Source organism: Adiantum capillus-veneris, chromosome 16 (genome assembly GCF_014529385.1).
Source record: "Adiantum capillus-veneris isolate H3 chromosome 16, ASM1452938v2, whole genome shotgun sequence".
Taxonomy (NCBI): Eukaryota; Viridiplantae; Streptophyta; class Polypodiopsida; order Polypodiales; family Pteridaceae; genus Adiantum; species Adiantum capillus-veneris.
In genome coordinates this window covers 27016095-27037426 of record NC_140946.1, presented here as the reverse complement: position 1 = coordinate 27037426, position 21332 = coordinate 27016095, and the positions used below count along the sequence as shown (strand labels likewise).

Sequence of the window (21332 nt, the reverse complement as noted above, 5' to 3'; positions counted from 1 at the left end):
TCCTTTGAAGTATCATAGAAAGCTGTCTGCATCTGAGTTGTCCTAGCATTGAAGTCACCCAACAAGATAATGTCACCATCTCTAGAGAACTCCCAGATATCATCATCTAAGACCGAGAAGGGGGACTGTCCTCTGGACGTAGCATAGGCTGAAGTACTAGGAGGAAAGTAGCATATGGCAATGTAAAGAAAACGGCCAGTCTCTGCCCTCAGCCTCACCCACATATACCTGGCCTGCTCATCTCTGCGAACAATGTGTATGAGTGGTTGGAGCTCCTCCTTGAATAAGACAGCTACTCCTCCAGATCCCCGTCCTTTGAGCTCAGATCTAGTTTCTGCTTTGCATGTCGTCTCCCACCTATATCCAGATACATGTGGCATAAGCTGTCCCGGAGCCTGGTGTGTCTCTGAGTAAAAAACAATGTCTCTCCCAAAATAGCTGTCCTGAAACGCCCCCACATCCAACCGAAATGATCCATTGCAGTTCCATGCTTCCATATGAAGAGTGGTCCCATAGGTCTCGCACCGTCATGCGGAGCGGCGCTCTAAAATCACTACTCTCCCATCTCTATAGAAAGCAATCTTCCCCTTCTCTCTTGCCGCTTTTATCTCTGGCATGACCTCCTTCATGTGTGTGAGTTGTGCTAGCGTGAGGTCATCTCCAAGGAAGATACCTGTCTTCTTGAGGGTGGGTCTCTTCTTCAAAAATTATTTCTTTGCCTCCATAGTTGGGAAGCGTAAAATGAGTGCTCTTTCCCTTGAAGATTCTCCCTCTCCTTCACTTCTTTTGCCCACTCTCCAAGCTCGTGTATGCAAAGGGCTTGTGATTCCCATCATGAGCAAGAGCTCCTTTGTTTCCTCCTCCTCCTTGTCTCAGTCTCTGAGCCCGGTTACACGTACATGTAGAGCTCTTGTCTTTCTTTTTTGTTCTTCTTCTAATGTCATGTTGATGATGGTGGACGGGGGTGTGAGACTATGTACTCCCCCTTTTCCTTTCTTTGCCACTTCAATCCACTTTTCTGCTTCCTCAGCCTTCTTTTGCGTTCTAGTGAGAATATCAACCCATGATGAAGCTTCCTTTGTCTTTTGATGCTCTTCTTCCTGGAGGGTTTTAACCTGCTCTTTAATGCTTTTCAGCTCCTCCACCATGCATGGCTGATTTTCTCCCTCATTTGTAGGTTTGCTTTTATGAAATGCGATTTCCTTGCGTAGTTCTTCAATCATTGCATCCTTCTCACCAATTGACTTTTGCATCTCGGTTTTCCATGCTTCCCAAGTGGCTGTTGCTTTATCCAGTTTCGCTTGCCAAGAAATCTATGCTATTTGTACTTCAGCTCTCACAAAGTGCTGCATTTCGGCTTTGAAAGCATTGGACAAATCGACCTTGTGTGCTTCCATAGCACTACACACCTCCTCCTCAAAATTTGCTCTTAGAGCACTCATCTCCGCTCTAATCATGATCTGAACCTTCTCGTACATGTGTTCGTCTTTGAACTTGGCGGCCTTTTTGGCTCTCAGCAGACTTGGTGACAGGATACCATCTCGTTGCCTTGTTCGTTGGAAGGTATGCTTTGCCTTTGGTGGAGTGGTGAAGAGGTCACGCTCCTCCTGTGTATCTGGTGCTGCACCAGACATATTGCGTGCTGCTTTAATTTGCCTTATTGAGTTGATTGCCCACGTGCTGAGAATCTACATGTGCCAACGTGCAGACCTGCTGGGCTGCCCACGCGCTGAGAGAGAGTTCCACCCCTTACGCGATGGCTGCACCAGACCTGCACGCTCTCTGCCCTCAGCCTTTAGCTCTGCTGCCTCTGCACTTCCTGCGCAAGCCCTACATGCCCTGCTTAGGCAGTGCGCTGTTGCACCATGAGAGAGAGAGAGAGAGAGAGAGAGAGAGAGAGAGAGAGAGAGAGAGAGAGAGAGAGAGAGAGAGAGAGATGAAATGAAATGAAATGTTATATTAATGTCTTCAAAAGACCAAAGTGACCTATGAGACCTGAAAGTTACAATGTGGTGGATCTGATACAAAGTCCGAGTAACAAAATGAAATGAAATGAAATTATATGACAATATGACAAAATGACTAAATGACTACTATGCAATCCTAAACTGCAAGGTGGGGATAGCTAAAATCACAAGAGATCCAGCATCGGTCACTGGCGGATCTCATTAATCTCCTCCACGGTTAGTAGTCTGACCGGGGCGTCCTGCATGTCGAGCCAAAGTGATCCGAATCCTCCGATGCAGCCTCTGTCGGTGCTGTGTAGTCCTCCATAGTCGCAGGCGTCTAGATCTCCCCAGCTCGGTCGCCCGGTCGATCAGCGTGTCTTTGGCGTGAGGCGACGAGCTCTGCTGTGGTAGTAACTCCTCCGGGTGTCCAGTGTCTACTGTAAAGAAGTCCGTGATCTGTCTCTGAGATTGGCTAGCCTCTCCTCTCATCATGCTCTCTCTGTGTCTGCGCAGCTCCAGCAAAAAGAAACCCAAGCATCTCTGATCCTCGTACCGCATGACTCTGGAGAGTGGTCCAAAGCCCTCTCTGAACAAGCAATGCAAGTGGCCTTGTATCTCGTAGTAGACGGGGCAGTGGCATGTGTAGTGCAACTCTGTCTCAGGCTCGATGTCACACTGGGGGCATGTCTTGGCCTCTGCAGGTACTCCACTGTATCTCCCAGTCTCGATCCGCAGCTGGTGTGAAGATGTGCGTATCTGTCCAATAGCACATCGTACCCCATGAGACAAGTGGGTGTCCATGTACCTGGGCCTCGTCACAAAACCGTCCTGCGTAAGTTGGAGAAGATGCTCTCTGTAGAAAGCCATCTTCGTGCCCAGCTCCCTCTTGTGCTGGCTGTATCCATGTCCTCTTGGTGTCTAGCTGAGTCGGGTCCTGGCGGATGAGCCTGGTGATCTCGGACTGTGTAAGAGTCAGAGAGGGTGCATCTAGTGAGTACTGGAAGGGAGGCAATCTGTTATGTTGAACCCATGTGCCTGAAACCATGATGTCATCTCCCCATACCAGCATGCTGTATCTCCCTGCATGGCTAACTGTCAAGAGGACTCAAGTGCAAGGCGGGCATATCTGTCTCTGGGAAGTTCCGACATGCTATTGGCCCCAAAGTTTGGAGCCCCTTTGGGTATTTCTTTTTCATTAATCATTGCAGAGTGCAACTCCCGAAGGACCTTTGCTCTTGGACTCTGCGTCCAGATGCTCTACAGAGTGAGGCCCCAAAGGCTCTTTTAAGTTTTATTCTTACAGGGGTTGCCCCAAAAGCAGAGCCCCAAAAGCAATCACATGAAAAGCTGCAAGTTCCAAAAGCATCTGGTCCAAAAACTGGCGCCAAAAGTTGTCAGCTCAAATCGCGGAATTCCACACAGTGCTCATAATACACTGGACATCGGCAGATATAGTGTCCCTTCGTCTCTGTTTCAATGTCACGTAGCTCGCATATCCACTCCTCTGCGTGTATCGAAGTATATCTCCCTGTCTCCATGTGTAGCTGATGAGAGGTAGTGCAAAGCTGACCTATCACGCATCGGAGCCCATGCGAGAGGTGTGAGTCCATGTATCTCGGCCGCACAACGAAACCATCCTCGGAAGTGTGAAGGAAGTGCTCTCTATAAGAAGCCATTTTCTTTCCCAACTCCTGAGGGGGGCTCAGCTAGGTCCTTTGTGTATTGAGCTGTGTAAGATCCTGTCTGACTATCGTGTTGATTTCGGGCGAGTTAGTGCGAGCGATGGTGCATCCAAGGAGTACTGAAAAGGTGGCAATCTGTCCATCGTGAAACCATGTAACTGAAACCACTCTGACATCTGTGAATACCAACATCCGGAGTCACCCCCCAAAGCTAGTTGGCGGGATAATTCGAGGGCCAATCTCAACCACCATCGGAGTAGCTACCAATTCTGCTCTAACAATCTCATGGGGTATTGCTGCCTTGCATCGGATCAGCTTGAAGAAGTGGTTTTTCCATCACCCTCCACCTGTCAGAGGTTTCTCCAGACTGCATGCGGTGGTGAAGACTAGGTCCCCAAATCTGAACTCCATACAATAGTGTGGACGTCATTAGCGTGTCAAACAGCCATAGCTTAGTTCGGGGCTCTTGGAATTGTACTATTGAACACATCTGCTCCAGACGTGCGAGGGCTGCATATCCTCGTGTAAATCGAGAGGCTATTGCCTCTCTTATGGAGAAGGAGGGTCCTGTGAAAATAACCCCCAAGTAAGTGTAGTTTTCAGCCAGCTCCACTTCTTCCTCGCCATATAGAAACGTTGGCACTGATGCTTTCACCCATTGTGCTGTAGTATTGAAAATCATCACGGTGGTCTGGCTGAGGTTCTAGACAAGTCTGTATCATGTGCGTATCTCTCCAATGTATCTAGCTGGCTCTGTAACCCTTCTGGTGATTTGGAAATGAGCAAAAGATCATCCGCATACAACAACAGGGGTATCCAAGTCCCTGATAGCAATGCACCTCTGTCTCCATCTCTGTCAATATAATCTAAAACCTCATCAATACATGCCAAAAAGAGTAGGACAGAGTGGACAACCCTTCTTCACTCCAATGTTAGAGTCAATAATCTTTGAGAGGCCTTCAGATGTGCGCACTGTACTTGTTACTGTTTTGTTTAGTGCAAGGATACCCCATGTAATCTTACCTGGGACACCAAGATCATACAATCTACGCATCAGCCTTGCTCTAGGCACCGAGTCAAAGGCTTTGCGGAAGTTGACAAAGCAACAATAGATACACTGCCCACGCGCTCAACCCTCCTTGATGATGGCTCGAAGAGTAAATATGTGATCAAGGGTAGCAAAACCTCTTATGAATCCAGCCTGCCCACGTGCTCTTACACGCTCTTTTTCTGCCCAACGACCGAGCTCGTGTTCAAGCACAGGAGCATAAATCTTAGCCAATGTATGGCATATCATGATTGTGCAATAGTTACTAGGTGACGTAGGATCCCCCGTCTTTAATATCGGCACAATGATGTTAGAGCTCCAACTGAAGCCCTCAACTACATTTCTGTTAAGCATGTTTGCTAGTAAACGTGCCAATGTACCTTGTGCATGTTGCAAATGTCCAACAACCAGCCCCTCATGGTCATATGCTCTGCTTGTATGTAGTCTATCAATGGCTGCGTGTATCATGAGTAAAGAACGTACAGATATGAGGACGGGGCCCCGATGGTAATGGTAAGAGGGGGCCGATGTGGTATCGTATATAGAGCAGTCGCATAATGCCCCTAAGTCTCAGTAGTGTCTATGTTTGACGGTAACTGGACCGATGATTGATCTTGGTGAAGTATCGGGTGCCAGAGAGTCAATCCATGAGGTCATCCATTCGAGATAATGGATACTTGTTCTTGACAATGACCTTATTGGGACCCTTGTAATCTAAACAGAAACGCATTGTACCGTCGTCCTTTTTAGCGAGAGGAACTAGAGCACCCCACGAAGACTTAGTAGGCTCAATATAACCCTTTCCAAGATAGGCTTGTAGCTAGCTAGCTACCTATTTCGGGCTGAACCTATAAGGTTGCTGAGAGGCGGGATGGCTATTGGGCAAAATCTCTATCTTGTGATCAAGATTGCACTAGATGGTGGAGGTAGAACACATCAACAAACCCTTTGAGAATAGAATCCGAATATCTTTTTAGAGTAGCATCATGATCAGACAAATGCACATTGTGCTCAAGCAAAGACACATCAACAGTCAAATTTATTGAATGACAATGAAAAGAAACATCAACATTAGAGTCAGTGACAAAACAGATCAAGACTTCAACATTAGGATCATGACACCATGTATCAAAGTCTTTTGCTAAAGTAAGGTTTACATCAAAGTTGGTGGTTCAGGAGGATGGAGGACCCTCGACCACATGATACACACCATCAATCTCAAAAGAAACATCAACATCAGAGTCAGTGACAAAACAGATTGAGACTTCAACATTAGGATCATGACACCATGTATCAAAGTCTTTTGCTAAAGTAAGGTTTACATCAAAGTCGGTGGTTCAGGAGGATGGAGGACCCTCGACCACATGATACACACCGTCAATCTCAAAAACTATACTATGAGATGCATAATATATTAGTATACTGCATAGTGCCAACCAGCAAAGACCATAGTTGCCTCAAAACCCATTTCTTCAACAAAAACTCTTGGGGAAACGTTTCTAAAACCTTGCATTTCTTTGAGGACATAAATTTTCACTTGTGTGGTTGCCATCTTTTCTATTTGAAGTTTCAAGTTTCACGTAAGCATAAGTTTTCTAGCACATAATACACCTAAGTTCTGTCTGACTTTGAGATGTGCAATGTGCATGATGATTTAGTGTTTATGTGCATATGCCAACATTTAGCTCGACATTTTTAATGAAACCTCTAGGATGGTGTTTCAAAACATGGATTGAAACCTCTCGAAACCTCTAAAACCCCGTTTTGAGTCCTCCCGTTTTAAAACTCCATGGGTACTACAACAAAGAGGACCCGTGCTTTGGACTAGTTATGATTCCTAGAGAGACGTGCCTCCAAAACACACAAAAACAACCACTTGGCTTTTTTGTGTCTTTAGTGGAGAAAGTCTGGGTAGAATATCATTTTGGAGGTACCTTGTGTCGATTTTCCATGTGCTTTTGCATGTCTCCGTTTAACAAGTCATACACAAGGAGTCGTGTTCTAATGGAGATAAACTGGGTAGGTCAAATTATTTATGTAGACAATCTGCACAACTGGAAACTCCAAAATTTATGAACTTTAAAGGTTATGATAAAAGGAGAAAAAATGAATTTTGTTAGATGCACGGTTTGAGCATAGACGTCGAAAGTAAAGTTATTGCTTGCATGTTTACCTTTGCAGTTCCAAATTATTCTCGACAACGATTTTGTCCAAACGAATACATGGCCAGAACTAGTTTCTGCCATGAGGACTGCACTTCAGATGAGCAGTCTACTAAGCAAAACAGGAAACTCGGAAATGAGGGCATACAATGTTCTTGTTGCTTTGCAAGCAATGGTCAAGCCATTTCGGGTATGTCAATTGTCTCATTTTATAGGGAAAAATAGGTTGCTTTTATATTTGAACAAGGCTTGACCAGACGTTGATGTCTTGGTGGAATGTTTTACTTGCAGTATTTTATGAATCCAAAACTTGCTAGAGAACCAGTTCCAGAACAGCTTGAGTTAATTTCAAAAGATTTACTTGCTCCTTTACACCAGCTTTTCCATTCACTTGTCGAGGAGGTATGTTGTGATCACATTTTCCTCTAGATCTTACCTGTGAAGCCCGAAAGGAACAAGCTACTTGATGAATGATTTTTGCACGTCAATGAAAATACTTTGGGTGTGCTGACAGGTAAGGTTGACCAAAGGATGCAGTGCCTTTTCAAGTGATGGGTCTCTGCTTGTACTCTGCAAATGTTTTCACCTAGCAGTAAGTTGTATTCATTTTGTTCTCAATCAGGCCAAGCACTCATTGCTATGGACAGTCATGCCCAGAGGCTTGTTTAGTTGAAGTTTATAAATGGATGCCATCAAGCTGTTTAAAAAATTGTGCGGTAGAGATTACCAATAAAATGTCTATTTGTTGAATGATTACGGAGTTTTTCTTGCTCTCCACATGCAGAACCAGGTTTGGGGTGCCAACAGGCTAGAGGGTTGGTTAGAACCTCCACTCTTTTGTAGAGCACAGTTGATATATTGCAAGATGCAACATAACAAGATCAATAGCAGCAGTTTGATGTAAAGTACTCGATTAAGGTTTTTTTAGATGATGCAGCACTTTGGGTTTCAAGGGGCAATCTCAGTGGTAAAGGTGAAATATTAAATCTGCAAAGGATATGCTTGTTTCATTTGGAGCAAAGACAGCTGTAAAGAAGTCACATAATCTTTCGTGAGCTGTGAGAGGTACTGCAAGAAGAGAATGTCCAGGGTTAGTAAGGAAATTCTAGTAACAATCAGGATTTGGAAGACTAAACCTTTTTCTAGAACATTAAGTGAGGGCTCGTAACTGATTGGCAATGAAATTGTTTTCACTAACTGCAATTGGAAAATATTTGGAGGTCTTAAGTCACAAGGGACTTATTGAGCTGCTACATCAGCAGATGTTGATGCTTGGAATCGATTGGCAATGGGACTGTTCTCTATAACCGCAATTTGGAAACGATTTTAGAGTTCTTAAGCACAAGGGACTTATTGAGCTGCTACATGAGCAGAGGTTGACACTCTAGCAAGAGCAGACCTTATTTTATTTCTTATTCTCAAGTTTCTTTTGTACACTTGAAAGTGAAATATGCCGATAATTGAGGCATGCCGCATCATCACTGGATTAGCAGCGACTTTCTGAAATTTCTAAGGATGTTTCTTGTGTAGTTCAGTTTAGGTTTCAACTTAGAAATCATCCAATGCATGCCTTGACCTTGTCAGGGTGTGGTTGTTACTAATAAGTATTTAACTGCAGTTTGGTGACCTAATGGTCTGCTACTGCATGAATTGCAATTGGTCTTGAGTGGTGACCTTATCTCAATTGATAATTCTCAAGCTTCAGCTACAGCCAGGTGAAAAGTCCTTGCACTTTCTAAAGGCAGGATAATGCTAAATGAAAGGCCTGGGGTATACCAACTTCTCTGGGTAATGAGGGGCAGAGACACTTAATTCCTGCAATAAGTATTTTAAGGGTGAGTGCTTTGTTTTTGGGAAGAGCAAAGTTTATGTAGGGTAAAAGGAGACTTACAAATGACAGGGAATGTCGCGTCATCTATAGCATCGGGACCAAGGAGCACGCAGGGCATGCACCGATAGGTGCATAGAGCACACTGTGTATGCCGAGCTCAGGGGTGGACTACACGGGATTAGAGGAGGCTTAGACGGCCATAGAGGTGTGTAGCCCGGGCACAACGTAGGCTTGGGTCATGTTTGTCCAAAGTGTGAACGGCCTGGCGAGGATTATATAAGCCTGAGACTCCTACGGTTGGGTGGTGTAACATTTAATGGCCTAAAATCTTATTTGTAGCGGAAATTAGCATGAACATAGTGGGCATTTCATTAGAATAGATTCCTAATGAGAATTACAAGAGTGCTTGGGTGGAGAGAGCAACAAAAAGCATAACACCTAGTTAGATAGCATCGACAATACTTTCAAAAGAGAGAGCAATTAAACTATTGACAACAGTTGAGGACCGGATTTGCATGGAGCCGGTCCCCCCTCCAAAAGGCTTTGTATTATGGTTTCTCCCATCAAGAGAGACATTGTACAATACAATTCTTTGTGTTCCTTCAAGACTAGCTAGTGCAATGAAGATGGAAGCGTCATACACCAAGCAAAACACTTAATCAAACACAACTTGAATTATCCCCGTTCTCAGACCCAAGACCTCACACACCTTCAAAGATGGTGAGAGCTAGCAGGGTATGAGAGTAGATTGAGAGGAAAAAGAAGTATCTTACGAGAAAGAAGTACATCTCCTCACATAATCACTCATATTAGCATAGCTTAGCTTAGTAATTAGCTTGGTAGAGAAGATGAGCATGCATTGAAGCTTGGCTCTTGGTTGGATTTGCATCCACATGCCAAGAGAGTGTTGATGTAGGCTTCTATCTCACAAGCTTGGAGTAGGTGATGAGCTCTCCATTAAAGCTTGGGAGGAGATAGAGTGTTTTTCCTTCACACATGGTCAAGTGTGTCAGTGTGAGAGTGGAATGCCCCACAAAAATCAGCCCCCCCTCTCTCTTGGGCGAGCCCTAGCTGCTAAGTTAGGCTGGCTTTTTCCTCATTGGACCTCCCCAGGTCAAGCCAATAGGAATTAAGCAGCATAAGTGATAGCCTTCTGACATGTGTCCCCCTTTCCCCTTTTGTGAGAGCTTTAGATAATTAAATAATTAAACTAAACTCTCATTGGACCCCTTTGCCTCCTGGCCAATAGGAATCAGGCAAGCCATGGGGCTTCTGAATGCTCATTGGACCCCTTGGGAGACTGTCCAATAGTCTTCTAGGACACTTAATTCTTATTGGTTTCTTTTATTAAATGTTTTTAAATTAATTAAACTAGATTTACTCTAGCTTAATTCTCATTGGTCCACTTCAAGGGTCTTCCAATAGGAATTGGGCACACCTTGTGGGCATCTGGCCTAGGGAGCTGACATGTGTCCCTCATTCCCTTTGTGTAAAGGGAGCCTGTGTGTGTGTGTGTGTGGTTTTCTCTCTCATCCCCTAGCTTTGGGGCTCGCCCCCTCCCATGTAGGGATGCAGAAAGACTTTTTGGGCACACACACTAAGCATCCAATTTTCCCTAAGGTTGACCTTTGGACACAACCTTTGAATTTTGGAACCTTAGCATTTTGGAAGTCTTAATGGGTTAAACCTTAGGGTCTTTTTAGCCCGTTGTTTCACATGGCTCTTCTGCAGATGGCCCCCCCTTTGGATCCCTATTTTCCCTCCTTTGGATCCCTACTGTGGCCGGTCTGCTAACTTAACCAATATTCTAGCTTTTTCTCCCTTGGCACTTCCCCACATTAAATGATCAGTTTAATATGAGAAAATCATTTAGGAGAATTAGATATTGATTATTATGACAGGTGGACAGTTCTAAGTAGTGCTCCAAGGTAGAGAGCTCATAGGAGAGCTCTTCCAAGGGATTTCTGCTACGAAGTTTCTTATAAAGGAAAAAGTCCAGACAGATCGTGAAAGGGTTTGATGTTTTAAGTTTGAAGGTTCAAAACTAAGTTGTTGCCTTATTTGCGTTTGGATGTAGGTTTTTGATGCACCCTTTCTTATCCAGAAACTGTATGCTCATGATATGTTTACACTTTGGGAGTCTTACATTTTGATGATGGTATGAAAAGCAAGAAGTTCACACTATTACGATCTGTGCAAAATATCTAATTTCTCTGCTCATCTCTTTTGCAGGTTAAATCGCATATGCCGTCTTCTTTGCTACCAAATTTGGAAAACTGGTGTGAAGATTTGCTCCTCTTAGTTGGGTGTGCTGAGGTGCAGTCCAAACTGGAAGAGGTGGATCAATTCCCCAGGATAAAATGTTGGAAGAGAGCTCTGCAAATTTTTTGCACCTTAGTTACCCGCCATAGGAGATACATGGACAAGTATGTGTGTTTGGCATTAGCCTCTTACCAATGAACTTGTCTTTCCTTGATAATATGCTTAACTGTAACAAGTATAAATGATAAAATTTCAGGCTTTTACCCAAATTGTCAAGTGCATTACTGGATATAGTGAAAAAGGCAGCTTTTGCAAAGGTAGTTCTTGTCATTACTCCTGTCTCAAGTGTCTTTGGAGTAAACTTTCTTGGACTGCTCCACATATATGCACATTCTTAGTTACTGCTGCATGGACGTTGGAAAGAAATTATCCTTTCATACCATTTCTTGTGGTCTAGGATCTGCATCCCATGCAGGAACGTGTGATATCGTCAGCTTTTGATGCTATATCCAATATTCTTGAGACCGGGCCCGTAAGTACAGCTATCTTCACACTTTTCAGATTTTAAATTTCTCTGTGCAATTGTTCTTGATATAATAGCTGTGAAGAGGTCTGCAACTGAGGATTTAAAATTTTCTTTGCTTGAATAAAATGACTTAAAATTTGTGGTCATATTGCTCTTTATGAATGCAGATCTGGATACTCTGCTGTATCCAGCGTATACTGCTCCTTGTCTATGCTAATGCTAGTTGTCACATGCTTGAGTTTTATCCATTAAGGCTCTCTTTTGCGTTCAAAAGGTAGATCTAGTTGATCAGGTGTTGGGGGCGCCCAAAATGAGAGTGGGGGTTGTTTTTGGCTTCTGTTAGTGGATTTTCAAGTTTACAACTCTAATGGAAAGTTTGCCTTCTCCCTTGTCTCATGTAGCACGATGGTTCTGCTCTCGTGCATCTGTCTCTCCCTTACACATATGGTAATGTCCCACTAGTTGGGCTCCTCAGATGACTATGTACATTCTTGTGGATTTTATGCACGTTTGCAAAGGCAAGAGCCTTCTAAACAAGAACCGGATTAGCTAATTGCTAATCCCGCATAGGCACGCACGGGTCCATTGCGACAGATTGCGAAACAAGAGAGTTTTCTCGCGTAAAAACTCGTGCAAATCAAAAGGAAAGTGTCCCATTGCGTGCGGGAGCTCCAGAGACACTCATAGACGTTTGCTCCGCTCAAAATGATCCAAAACAGAGAATTTCAGCTTGCTGCGTTTATTTGCAGATTTAGGGTATCGCACCTAAATTGCGACATAACACCTGGAAAGCTTTGGGGAGGCCTTGGGGTAGTTATATGGGAGTTTGGGCACCTATCAATGACCAAAACAAGAAGTTACAGCACACTGAAATTTACTTACAACTCACTGGAAAGCTTCTAAAATGCAAGGGAACTCGTCCTAGACTTGTACTTTTGACCTAAAGAGATTTTGGCGTTGTTATGTTGCCGAAATTGGGTTGAAAACCTGCAATTTTAGCCCTTGACAGGTTTGGACAGCTTGGTGGGAGTTTGGTTTTAGTGTTCGGATCATTTGTTTTTAAAAGAAATAAAGAAATACCGAAAGGGGCGCTAGTCTTTGGGGCCTACAGTGTGTCGGTCTTTGTGTGCCCAGTGACAATCTAGTTGCTCGACGCATCTGTGCCCTCTCTTCTTCTCAATCCTTTGTGTGAAAATTAAAGGGTAATTGAATTAGTACCGCCCTCTAATGTGTACCGGGTGGCGGTTTCAGCTTCTCTTCCATGTGACCTTGTCGCCGGCCTTTGGATTCTTTGAGTTCACTGTTTTCAGCTGGGGTATTCTCTCTCCTTGCTCCTCACTCTAGCTCTCGAGATTTCTCGATGACCGGCTTCGGCTTGTGCTACCAACCCCCTTCTATTGTATGGATATTGGCCGGATACTGTGGCTCTCTCAGCGATTTCTTGGATCCTATGAATCGATTTGGGTCACATATTCCATCCTCGCATCGACGTTTATTGATTCATTGGGCGTCGCTTTCAGATCTTCTTCGACCCTTTGTTTTTACTTCGCAAGATTTTAAGATTTTTTTGGTGTACTTACATTCCCATGTAGTTATGCTCGGCAATGTAATGCCTATCTTTCACCCATTGGAGAAGTTGGATGGTTTTAACTTTACAGCTTGGAAGATGAAGATCATGGTTATTCTTATGGTGACTAACTTGTGGGATTGGCTTATGGACAGACAAAATTGTCCTACTATTTGAGCTTTCTCGACTACTGTTTCTACTTAGGCGATTCCTACCTCTTCAACTGGCTTCTTAACTACCGAATCTGGTACTTCATCATCAGTTGTTATGTAAGCCATGGTTGATACTTGGAACTAGACCAACCACAGGGTGTCTTCTTACCTTTGCATCAAGTGTGCAGATTTTATGATTTCCCTTACATCATATCGATCGGCACATAAGGTTCAGGACTACCTTTGCAACCTATATGAGGCGGTTACCCTCGGTAAGATTCTTGCTCTTGAGAAGACTATACTCAATGTGCAGTACTAGTAGTTCCTTTCTCTTTAGGCTCTTATGCAACAGCTTTGAGGCGAGCTTTCCATTTGTGGCGAGGCGATCACTTCGATACTCAACTTTTGGCCAAGCTTCCCTTGCAGACGACTCTCTTTACCAGTCCCTTGTTTCCTCTGCTTGTGCTACCACTTGGGAGAATCTTCTACCTGCTTTGCAATAGATTTCTAAGCATCTTTAAGATCGAGATTCATTTGACCCTGTTGCAAGTGACATCGCTTTAGCAAACAGTGGTGGTGGAGCTATTACTCAGGATGGCGCTACTACCTAGGAAAATCGACCTGATGTTACCTGGTACCTATTGTGGGAGACATGGATATACAATAGCTAGAGATACAGATGGTTATGGTTCATTTGAGATCAAGATAGCTTCTACCCTTGTTGCTCGGAATGCCTCAGTGGAGTTATCTGCTACCAACATCACCCTTTACCCACTTCATTTGTCCCTTTGCCCTACTCCTATGTCAGTTCCTTTTGGTTTCTTCTCGTCCTCAGACAGTCTTTCTCCTTTGGTCACAGTGTTGTGCTTCGGGGGTACCACTTCTCCGCCTCTCTCCGCCTGCTTCTAGCTGATGGTCTATGATACACTCATCTTTGGCACTTCCAATTTTATCCTCTTCCGTGACTTGTTCTATTTTTTGGCCATTATGTTTAGCTTCCATGCTGACTTGATTAGTGCAGCCTCTGCAATGGTCATCTTTGCTTGGTGCTGGACGGTTCGTAGTTTCTTGGCTTGACGCGCATTTCAACTCTTCAGTTTTTGCTAGGACTCCGACATTTTCCTCTGCAGCTTCTCAACATCTGTTTTGGGGGGGGGGGGGGGGTGGTTAGACCCCCCTTCAAATGCTTTTACTCCAGATTACGACTTTTCTCATGTGCACTCAGGCCCTTGGTTGTGGGTTAGCCACCCTTTCACCCTCTTGGTAGGGATTCTTGTCACGTGCACATCTAACCCTATGTGCATGTGGACAAGTTGTAACTCCTACTTGTAAGGTGCAACGGAAGTGAATGTTGAACTTTGCTCAAGATGAGTGTTCCGAACTGTGCTCAAGGGTTCCTTTTACTTACGGAAGGGAGAGCCTTCCGTTTCTTTAGTGAGAGAGTGCAATGATCACAAACAAACTGGAAGACACTGTGAATGCAGGTACTGAGACTGAGAGATGGAGAGAGAAGAGAATACGACACCAGATTGTTGTCTAACCCTCCTCCAAGGGCCCCTCTCTTGATGGCGAGAGAAGTCTATGCTATTGATTGCACAAATTTGATACAAGGTGTTGACGCAAGTACTTGATGCTATGATGCAATGAGGATCTAAGTCGGAGACAAGGGCGACGACGAGGGCGACGACAACGCTGAGGACTGCTGGCTGAAAACGCTGTCTTGGGTAATTGAAAATGCTATTGTAGCAGGGTTGGAAACGTTGCTATTCTTGGCTGAAAAACGCTAGGGTTTCTGGGCTTCTTCGCGAGGGTTGTGATGCAACAAAGAGGCTTTGCAGTAGGGCAAAATCGCTTGGTTCTTTAGGCTGAAATCTGCAAGTTCTGTTGCATTAGTGGATAATCCCAAAAACGCTGGCTGAAATTGATACTTGGCTGAATTCTGCTAGCGATATGCAATGGAGCAAAACGCTAGGACTGGCTGAAATCTGCAAGCGCTTGGCGATCTTGCTTATCCAAAAATGCTAAGGCTTGAAGATGGTCTGCAAGCTGAAAACGCTGAGTAATGCAGCTTATGAGAAAACGTTGGGACTTCTTGTTGAGGGTTCTTGCTTGAGAAGGAATGCTAGAGGGCCTGCTGTAATAGGTAGCCTGTGCTCTCTTTGCTTCTTTTGCTCTACTGAGTGACTGCCAGGTTTCTTTTATATTAACTTAGCAAAATTGCCCTACCGAGTTTCCCAACAAAGTCACTTATTAATAATAAGTGAAAAATGGCTAAAATAGGGAAAATAGGTTCTGTGCACTGAAAAATGCTCATGATGGCTACTGGCTGTAATGCTGATGATCATGTTGTGTGCAACCAGAGGATATGCAACTACTCTAAGTGCCTAGACATGCACGGCCTGCGCACAGGCTCACAAAGGTGCCAGGACACTTCCTAAGACGACATGAACCCTGGACTTGAAGTAGCTTGTCCACATGCACATACGGTTAGATGTGCACGTGACACTACTTCTAGGGTTTAGTACAACCTAGGAAGTATTCGCAGGACGCGCATGTCCAGACACTTTACTTAGTTGCATACCTTTTGATTGCACAAGAAGATTTGCGAGTGTTTGCTAAGTGTAAGCACTAGGGAGTGTTCACATTTACGACCCTAGTCATTAGAATAACCCTTGGTAGTTAATAGCATGTGAAGCAACTCATATTGGTAAGTATATTTGTTAATAAGTGACCCATTTATGAAGTCGTGGGGGATAAATTTGGCTAGTGCTCGACCTCCCTCTTCCTCCACCATAAATGAGAGCCTTGGCTCTCCATTTGCAAGGATCAAGAGTCCCAGTGTAACAGGGAACTGGCAGAACGGGGCCCTCTCGTTCCCGGAACGGTTCCCAAGCCTCGGGTTCCCTCGAAACGGAAACGAGAACAAAATGCCATTCCGTCCCTAGGCAAAACCGGAACGGTAGGTGGAACGGACCTTGGAACAAGCGGAACGTGGAACGTGGATCGGAACACAGATTTTTAAAATTTGAAAAATCTAGTCCTTTAAAAAAAAAGGACATTTGGGCAGTGCTATTTGAATGCTTTTTTGGGGGGGAGGTGGGTATCCTTCCCATCCTCCCCTAGATAATCCTGACCCTCTCCCTCAAGCCTCAAGCTCTCAAGAGTCAAAAAACAGGCCTCCCCATGGCATATTTTAGGTTTACTGTTCTGGCCCCGGTTCCCGTTCCGCTGTCCCCCCCCCTCTCCCTTCCGGAAACGTTCCGGAGGCTCCCGTTCCCGTTCCGTGTCCTATGATCAGGACCTAGTACCCTCAGGGGGCAGCCAGCGCCCTCAGCAGTCAACACCTTCTCTAGCGTTTTCTCCTCTCTGGCATTTTCCCTTCCCTAGCGTTTTGCAGAACAACATCAGCAGAACAGCGTTTTCAGCATAAGGTGCCAGCATTTTCAGTTTTCAGCCTTGTGATTTCACCCCCTAGCCTCATCACGAGCACCCTCAACCTCCATCAGCATCAGATCAGCCCCTAACATTTTCATTAACCTCAATATGTTGTAGATCTAAGCCAGTTTCAACTTTCACTATCGTTTTCAGTTTTCATCCCTTAGCCTCTCAAGCACCGTTAGTACGTGTTCAAGTGCATGATTCCTTCAATGTCTCAGCATTTAGAGCCATTTTGTCAGCATTTGTGCAATCTAAAGCAAATACCACTCTAGCAATAGAGTGGGGGGCCCTTGGAGGGGGGTTTGGGACCCCATTTGGTGTTGATCTTCTGTCTCTCTCTCTCTCTCTCTCTCTCTCTCTCATGCACAGAATCTTTATTCACAATTCCATTCTCTCTCTTCTCTCTCTATTCTTTACACATCTCTCATTAAGTAATAGGAACCTTGTGTACATGCAGAGCACTCATCTTGAGCTATCACCATCAACATTTGCGCCGCATTTAACAATTCTAGGCACATATAGGTTTGCACCAGACATTTTACCCATTGTATATTTTGTTCCGAGATTTGTGGATTTCTTGTGCTGGGTATTTTTAAAGGTTTTGTGTGACCCAGTATTGGCTCACTATATGAGTGCAGCCCAGTCCACTCTCTGGTCATCTTGTATCATTGCCCTCTGGAGTTATTGAGTTCTGGCTTCATATCTCGTGTTCTTGCGTGCGTCGTGCTCGTGTCTCTCTTCTGTTGCACTTTGAGAAGATGCCAGACAATGTTCTCTTACCAAAGCTCAACAGTTTATATGGTATAAGTTATGGCAGTTAGTATTTAATTTTTCATACATGATTTGACTGGGTGACTGATTTTTTAAATGCATTAAAAAAAAAACACTTCAGTCCAACAAATAATTTCTGACTGAATGTAACATGATTGCAGGGCTGGCGTCTTATATCCTCACATTTTTCTTCTTTACTGGAGGGAGCAATTTTTCCTGCGTTGAAGTTGAAAGAGAAGGTACTTAACATAAACTTTTCTTGTAGTTGAAGGTAATTTTATTGTCTGGAGTCTGTGCCTGATCTTAATCTGGCAGTTGCTGCATAAAAGGCCGTGCCTTACCTTGAATTATTTTCTTTGAATAGTTTAGCTCTTAATGTTAAAATGTCTGGCTCGAGGCTGATAAGTTTTTATGGAAGTTGACTATCTATCATTCAGACTTAAAATGAATTTGTTGAACAGATTTCCTCTCATTTTGTTTTTATTAGGATATATTAGACTGGAATGAGGATCAAGAAGAGTATCTGAGGAAAAATCTTCCTTCAGACATGGTAATCTTGTTTCTACACAGTTTGTTGGTAAGCATAAACAAACTATTCTGGCTGCTCAACATCTTCAGTGAACAGGATAATACGACTGGTTGGCGGGATGACTTGTATACTCCAAGAAGAAGTGCTCTCAATCTTCTAGGATTAATTTCAACATCAAAGGTTAGAACCTTCTGACATTCTAGGTTCTTAGTGGTCTTGATTCTTTGGCCTCACCTAACGTTATAAGAATGGTGCAGGGACCTCCAACAGTTGTGGCGTCTAACATTGTATCTGCCACAAAGAGGAAAAAAGCAGGAAGGAATGGAAAGAGTAAAGATTCTCAGGGAACTGCTGGAGAGCTACTAGTAGTTCCTTTCCTTTCCAAATTTTCCGTCCCAGCTGATAATAGCCCTCTAACCTCAGAGCCTGTTGTCAAGTGAGTCCTCGCATATAAAATCATCATCTATACCAAAGATATATGACTGGCATTTGTTACATGTTCATTATCACAGCTATGGGAGTGTTAAAAGTTTTTGATGCAATCGAAGCATTGCCTTCTTCCTGCTACATAAAAACTGCCCAATTTACACACCCTGTCTCTCTGCTTGTTCATGTCTCTCTGCTTGTCTGGACAGGACAATTTTAGGTCTCATCCATTTTTCTTTTGACTCTTCTCAGGCAACTGTATTCCTTGTCACACTTCACATTCTGAGGTTATCACCCAAAAAATTTTAAGCCCAATTTGTAGACTTGTTAAACTCTGCATATACATTTGATTTAATAGTTCTGTTGTCCAATCATTGCCCAATTTAGCTCGTGGTTAAACGCTTTTGGAGGGCGGAGTTCTTTTGGCTCATAGTAAGATAAAAATAAAAAAAAATTGGTCGGCCTTTTAGTATGTAGCACTTGTTGTGAGATCATACAAGCTAGATTGTATCAAGGTTCTTTAAGCTGCCAATCTTTTCAGTGGCTCTTAGCAAGCAATAGTATGCTTCTAATAATAGCTCAAATCTTTCAGATAAGAGAAAAAGGAAAATAAGCATAAAACTAAGGGTTGATAAACTGCCTAATCAAGTGTACTTTCTTAAATACAGAACATGCAAGATATCACAGAAATCATCCCTCTCGGTGGGTTATCTCTCTCATGAGCGTGGAGATGCCTTGAAATCTTCCTTTTGTGGCAGTCAGTAGTAGCTTTGGAAATAATTGAAAGGAAATATGAGCCTCTAGCTGAGCTTTGGTACCATGTCCAAGTGCACAACAGAAGGGGAAGAGAAAAAATGGAAAGATTGGGAGATTATACATAAACGTCTCTAAAAGGCCAATGTGGCCTGTGAGACCAAAACAATACATACAATGAATGGCCTTTTTATTGTCTTAATTCTTCGCATTTTTTGCAGCTTGCCTTGATAGTAACTCAATAGGCATTGCTATATAGTGATGCATGCTCATGTGTGTGTGTGTGTGTGTGTGTGTGTTGTGTGCAAGATGGATTGTTCCTTTGAGTGTGGTTCTATTGGGGTGATGGCACCATGTGTGTGTGTGTGTGTGTGTGTGTGAAGCGGACCTACTGCCCAGCGCGACATCTGCCCGGCGCTGCTGATGAGGGCCGCCTTCTGCCCAGCACGCGTGTCTGTGGGGGCCCTAACAGGTTTTGCACGCCCTGTTGCTGCCTGTGCGATCTGCTGCTCTGTGTCTACAGTATCAAGGCTGTGTGTGTGTCTGTGTGCGTGAGGGTGCGAGCCTGTGTGTATACAGTGGTGTGTGGTAGCGAGCTTGACAGTGTGTGTGTGTGTGTGGTAGCGGTCCTGCTCCTGCGCCCCTGCTCCTCTCTGTTCCAGCGCTGGACTGCCCTCCTCGACAGTCAGCTTTCAGCGCAAGTCTTGCACAGCTCGTCGTCTCTGTAGTTTAGGTTTGGTATGTGCGTGTGTGAGTCTCTGTCCTGTGCATAAGCTGCTATGTGCGTGTGTACTTAGCGTAGAAGGAGGTGTTTCCCCTCCGTCCCTTCAGAGTTGCTGTCATTTCAGTCCTCCATGGAGCGTGCAGATACGTGTACTTACAAAAGAAGGAAAGCAGTAGATGATTCCACCATGGATGCCCTGTCAATTATCAAGGATTGTTTACAGGAGGATTTTCAGGATGCACGTAAAATGTGGGATGGCCCTATTCCTATTACAAAAGTATGTATTCCAGTGCAAGAGCTAATGGATCCGGTTGCTCAATACGCCTTTAATGCAGTCATCTTATTTCCCCCCGGTAAAATGCCTATTGCACAAGATGCTGGGCAATGAATTGATTTCCTGTTAAAGCGTCAAGCAGTACGTGGTGTTTACTTTGGCGCAAGGGGTTTCTATGAAGTGTTGTTATCTGAAATGGAAGCGCAGGATTCACTGTTGGAAATGTCCCCGCTCTTTTTTAATACGCAAATGACTCATGTCCTTCCATGGGCTCCCACTAAAGATTATCAGAGCTTGATTCGCCACAACTGTCCCGTATGGGTTGAGGTGCTCGATTTTCCTCGCATGGCGTCACTTTCTTCCTTTACTGTCTGCTCAATTGGGGAAGGTGATTTGCCCGCCCAAGTTGGATGCAAATACTAATTGTTTCTGTATCCTTTGGGACATTGATACTCCTACGCCAACAGGCATTACAGTAAATTCAGGTGATCCTGTTGTTGGCAAACGACCTTTCAAGCTTAAATGGGGCAAATTTGCCAATTCTTGTTTCCACTGTTGTAAATTCGGTCATATGCAATCAGAGTGTCCTGAACCTAACCCCCCCCCCCCCCCCCCCCCCTCCCCCAGCTGTGCCTCCTCCGCAATCCACTTCCCTAGCCAGAGCTGTATGTGAGGCCACAATCACTGGAATCTCTCCTCCTACAGGGGCAATTGGTGGAAATAAAGGCAAAGGGAAACAAGCATTGTCTAATACGCTTGTGGATCACACAATGACAAAGGATAAAGTGAAATATGAGTAAAGATAAAGGCAAGGCCTTGGTCTCAGTCACAGAGGCTTGGACAGTCCCCAAAAAAGTGATTGAAGTACGTAATGAGGTTTCTTTATGCAATTATGTACCTTCTTCCTCCTCTCCCAACCCCTCTCAGAAGAAGCTTCTCTCAACGATAACAAGTCTTTGGCAGATGCTTGGGACAAGGTCATTCGCTCCTATAAGGATGTAGTCATAGGGGATACTTCAGAATCTCTTTCTTCCTCGCCCAGTACATCCCATTCGATATTGCTGGAGTCTTATCAGGTAGCACCTCCTCATCCACCTTTGGTTGATGAGGATGTGCTTATGCACAACAACAATTAAATTATCCTCTTTCTTTGCCCTTTGTACATCTTAGTTATACTGCATAGCTCTTTAAAGTGCATTTCATACAATGTGCGTGGGTTAAGCAATCACGCAAAGTGG

The 21332-nt window shown here is 44.2% G+C and overlaps 1 protein-coding gene across 4 annotated transcripts in view; it reads left to right on the top strand.

Annotated features, from left to right (window-relative positions):
• LOC147438759 (ARM repeat superfamily protein) overlaps window positions 1-21332 on the top strand; it is a 62473-nt gene that overhangs the window by 28332 nt on the left and 12809 nt on the right. For all 4 annotated transcript variants that reach the window (XM_086484740.1, XM_086484742.1, XM_086484743.1 and 1 more), the window contains exons 3-12: window positions 6861-7031; window positions 7133-7243; window positions 7356-7433; window positions 10905-11098; window positions 11191-11251; window positions 11392-11466; window positions 17550-17627; window positions 17876-17938; window positions 18014-18097; window positions 18175-18353. In XM_086484740.1, the coding sequence (XP_086340866.1) occupies window positions 6861-7031; window positions 7133-7243; window positions 7356-7433; window positions 10905-11098; window positions 11191-11251; window positions 11392-11466; window positions 17550-17627; window positions 17876-17938; window positions 18014-18097; window positions 18175-18353 (1094 nt within the window). The remainder of the gene's footprint in view (window positions 1-6860; window positions 7032-7132; window positions 7244-7355; window positions 7434-10904; window positions 11099-11190; window positions 11252-11391; window positions 11467-17549; window positions 17628-17875; window positions 17939-18013; window positions 18098-18174; window positions 18354-21332) is intronic.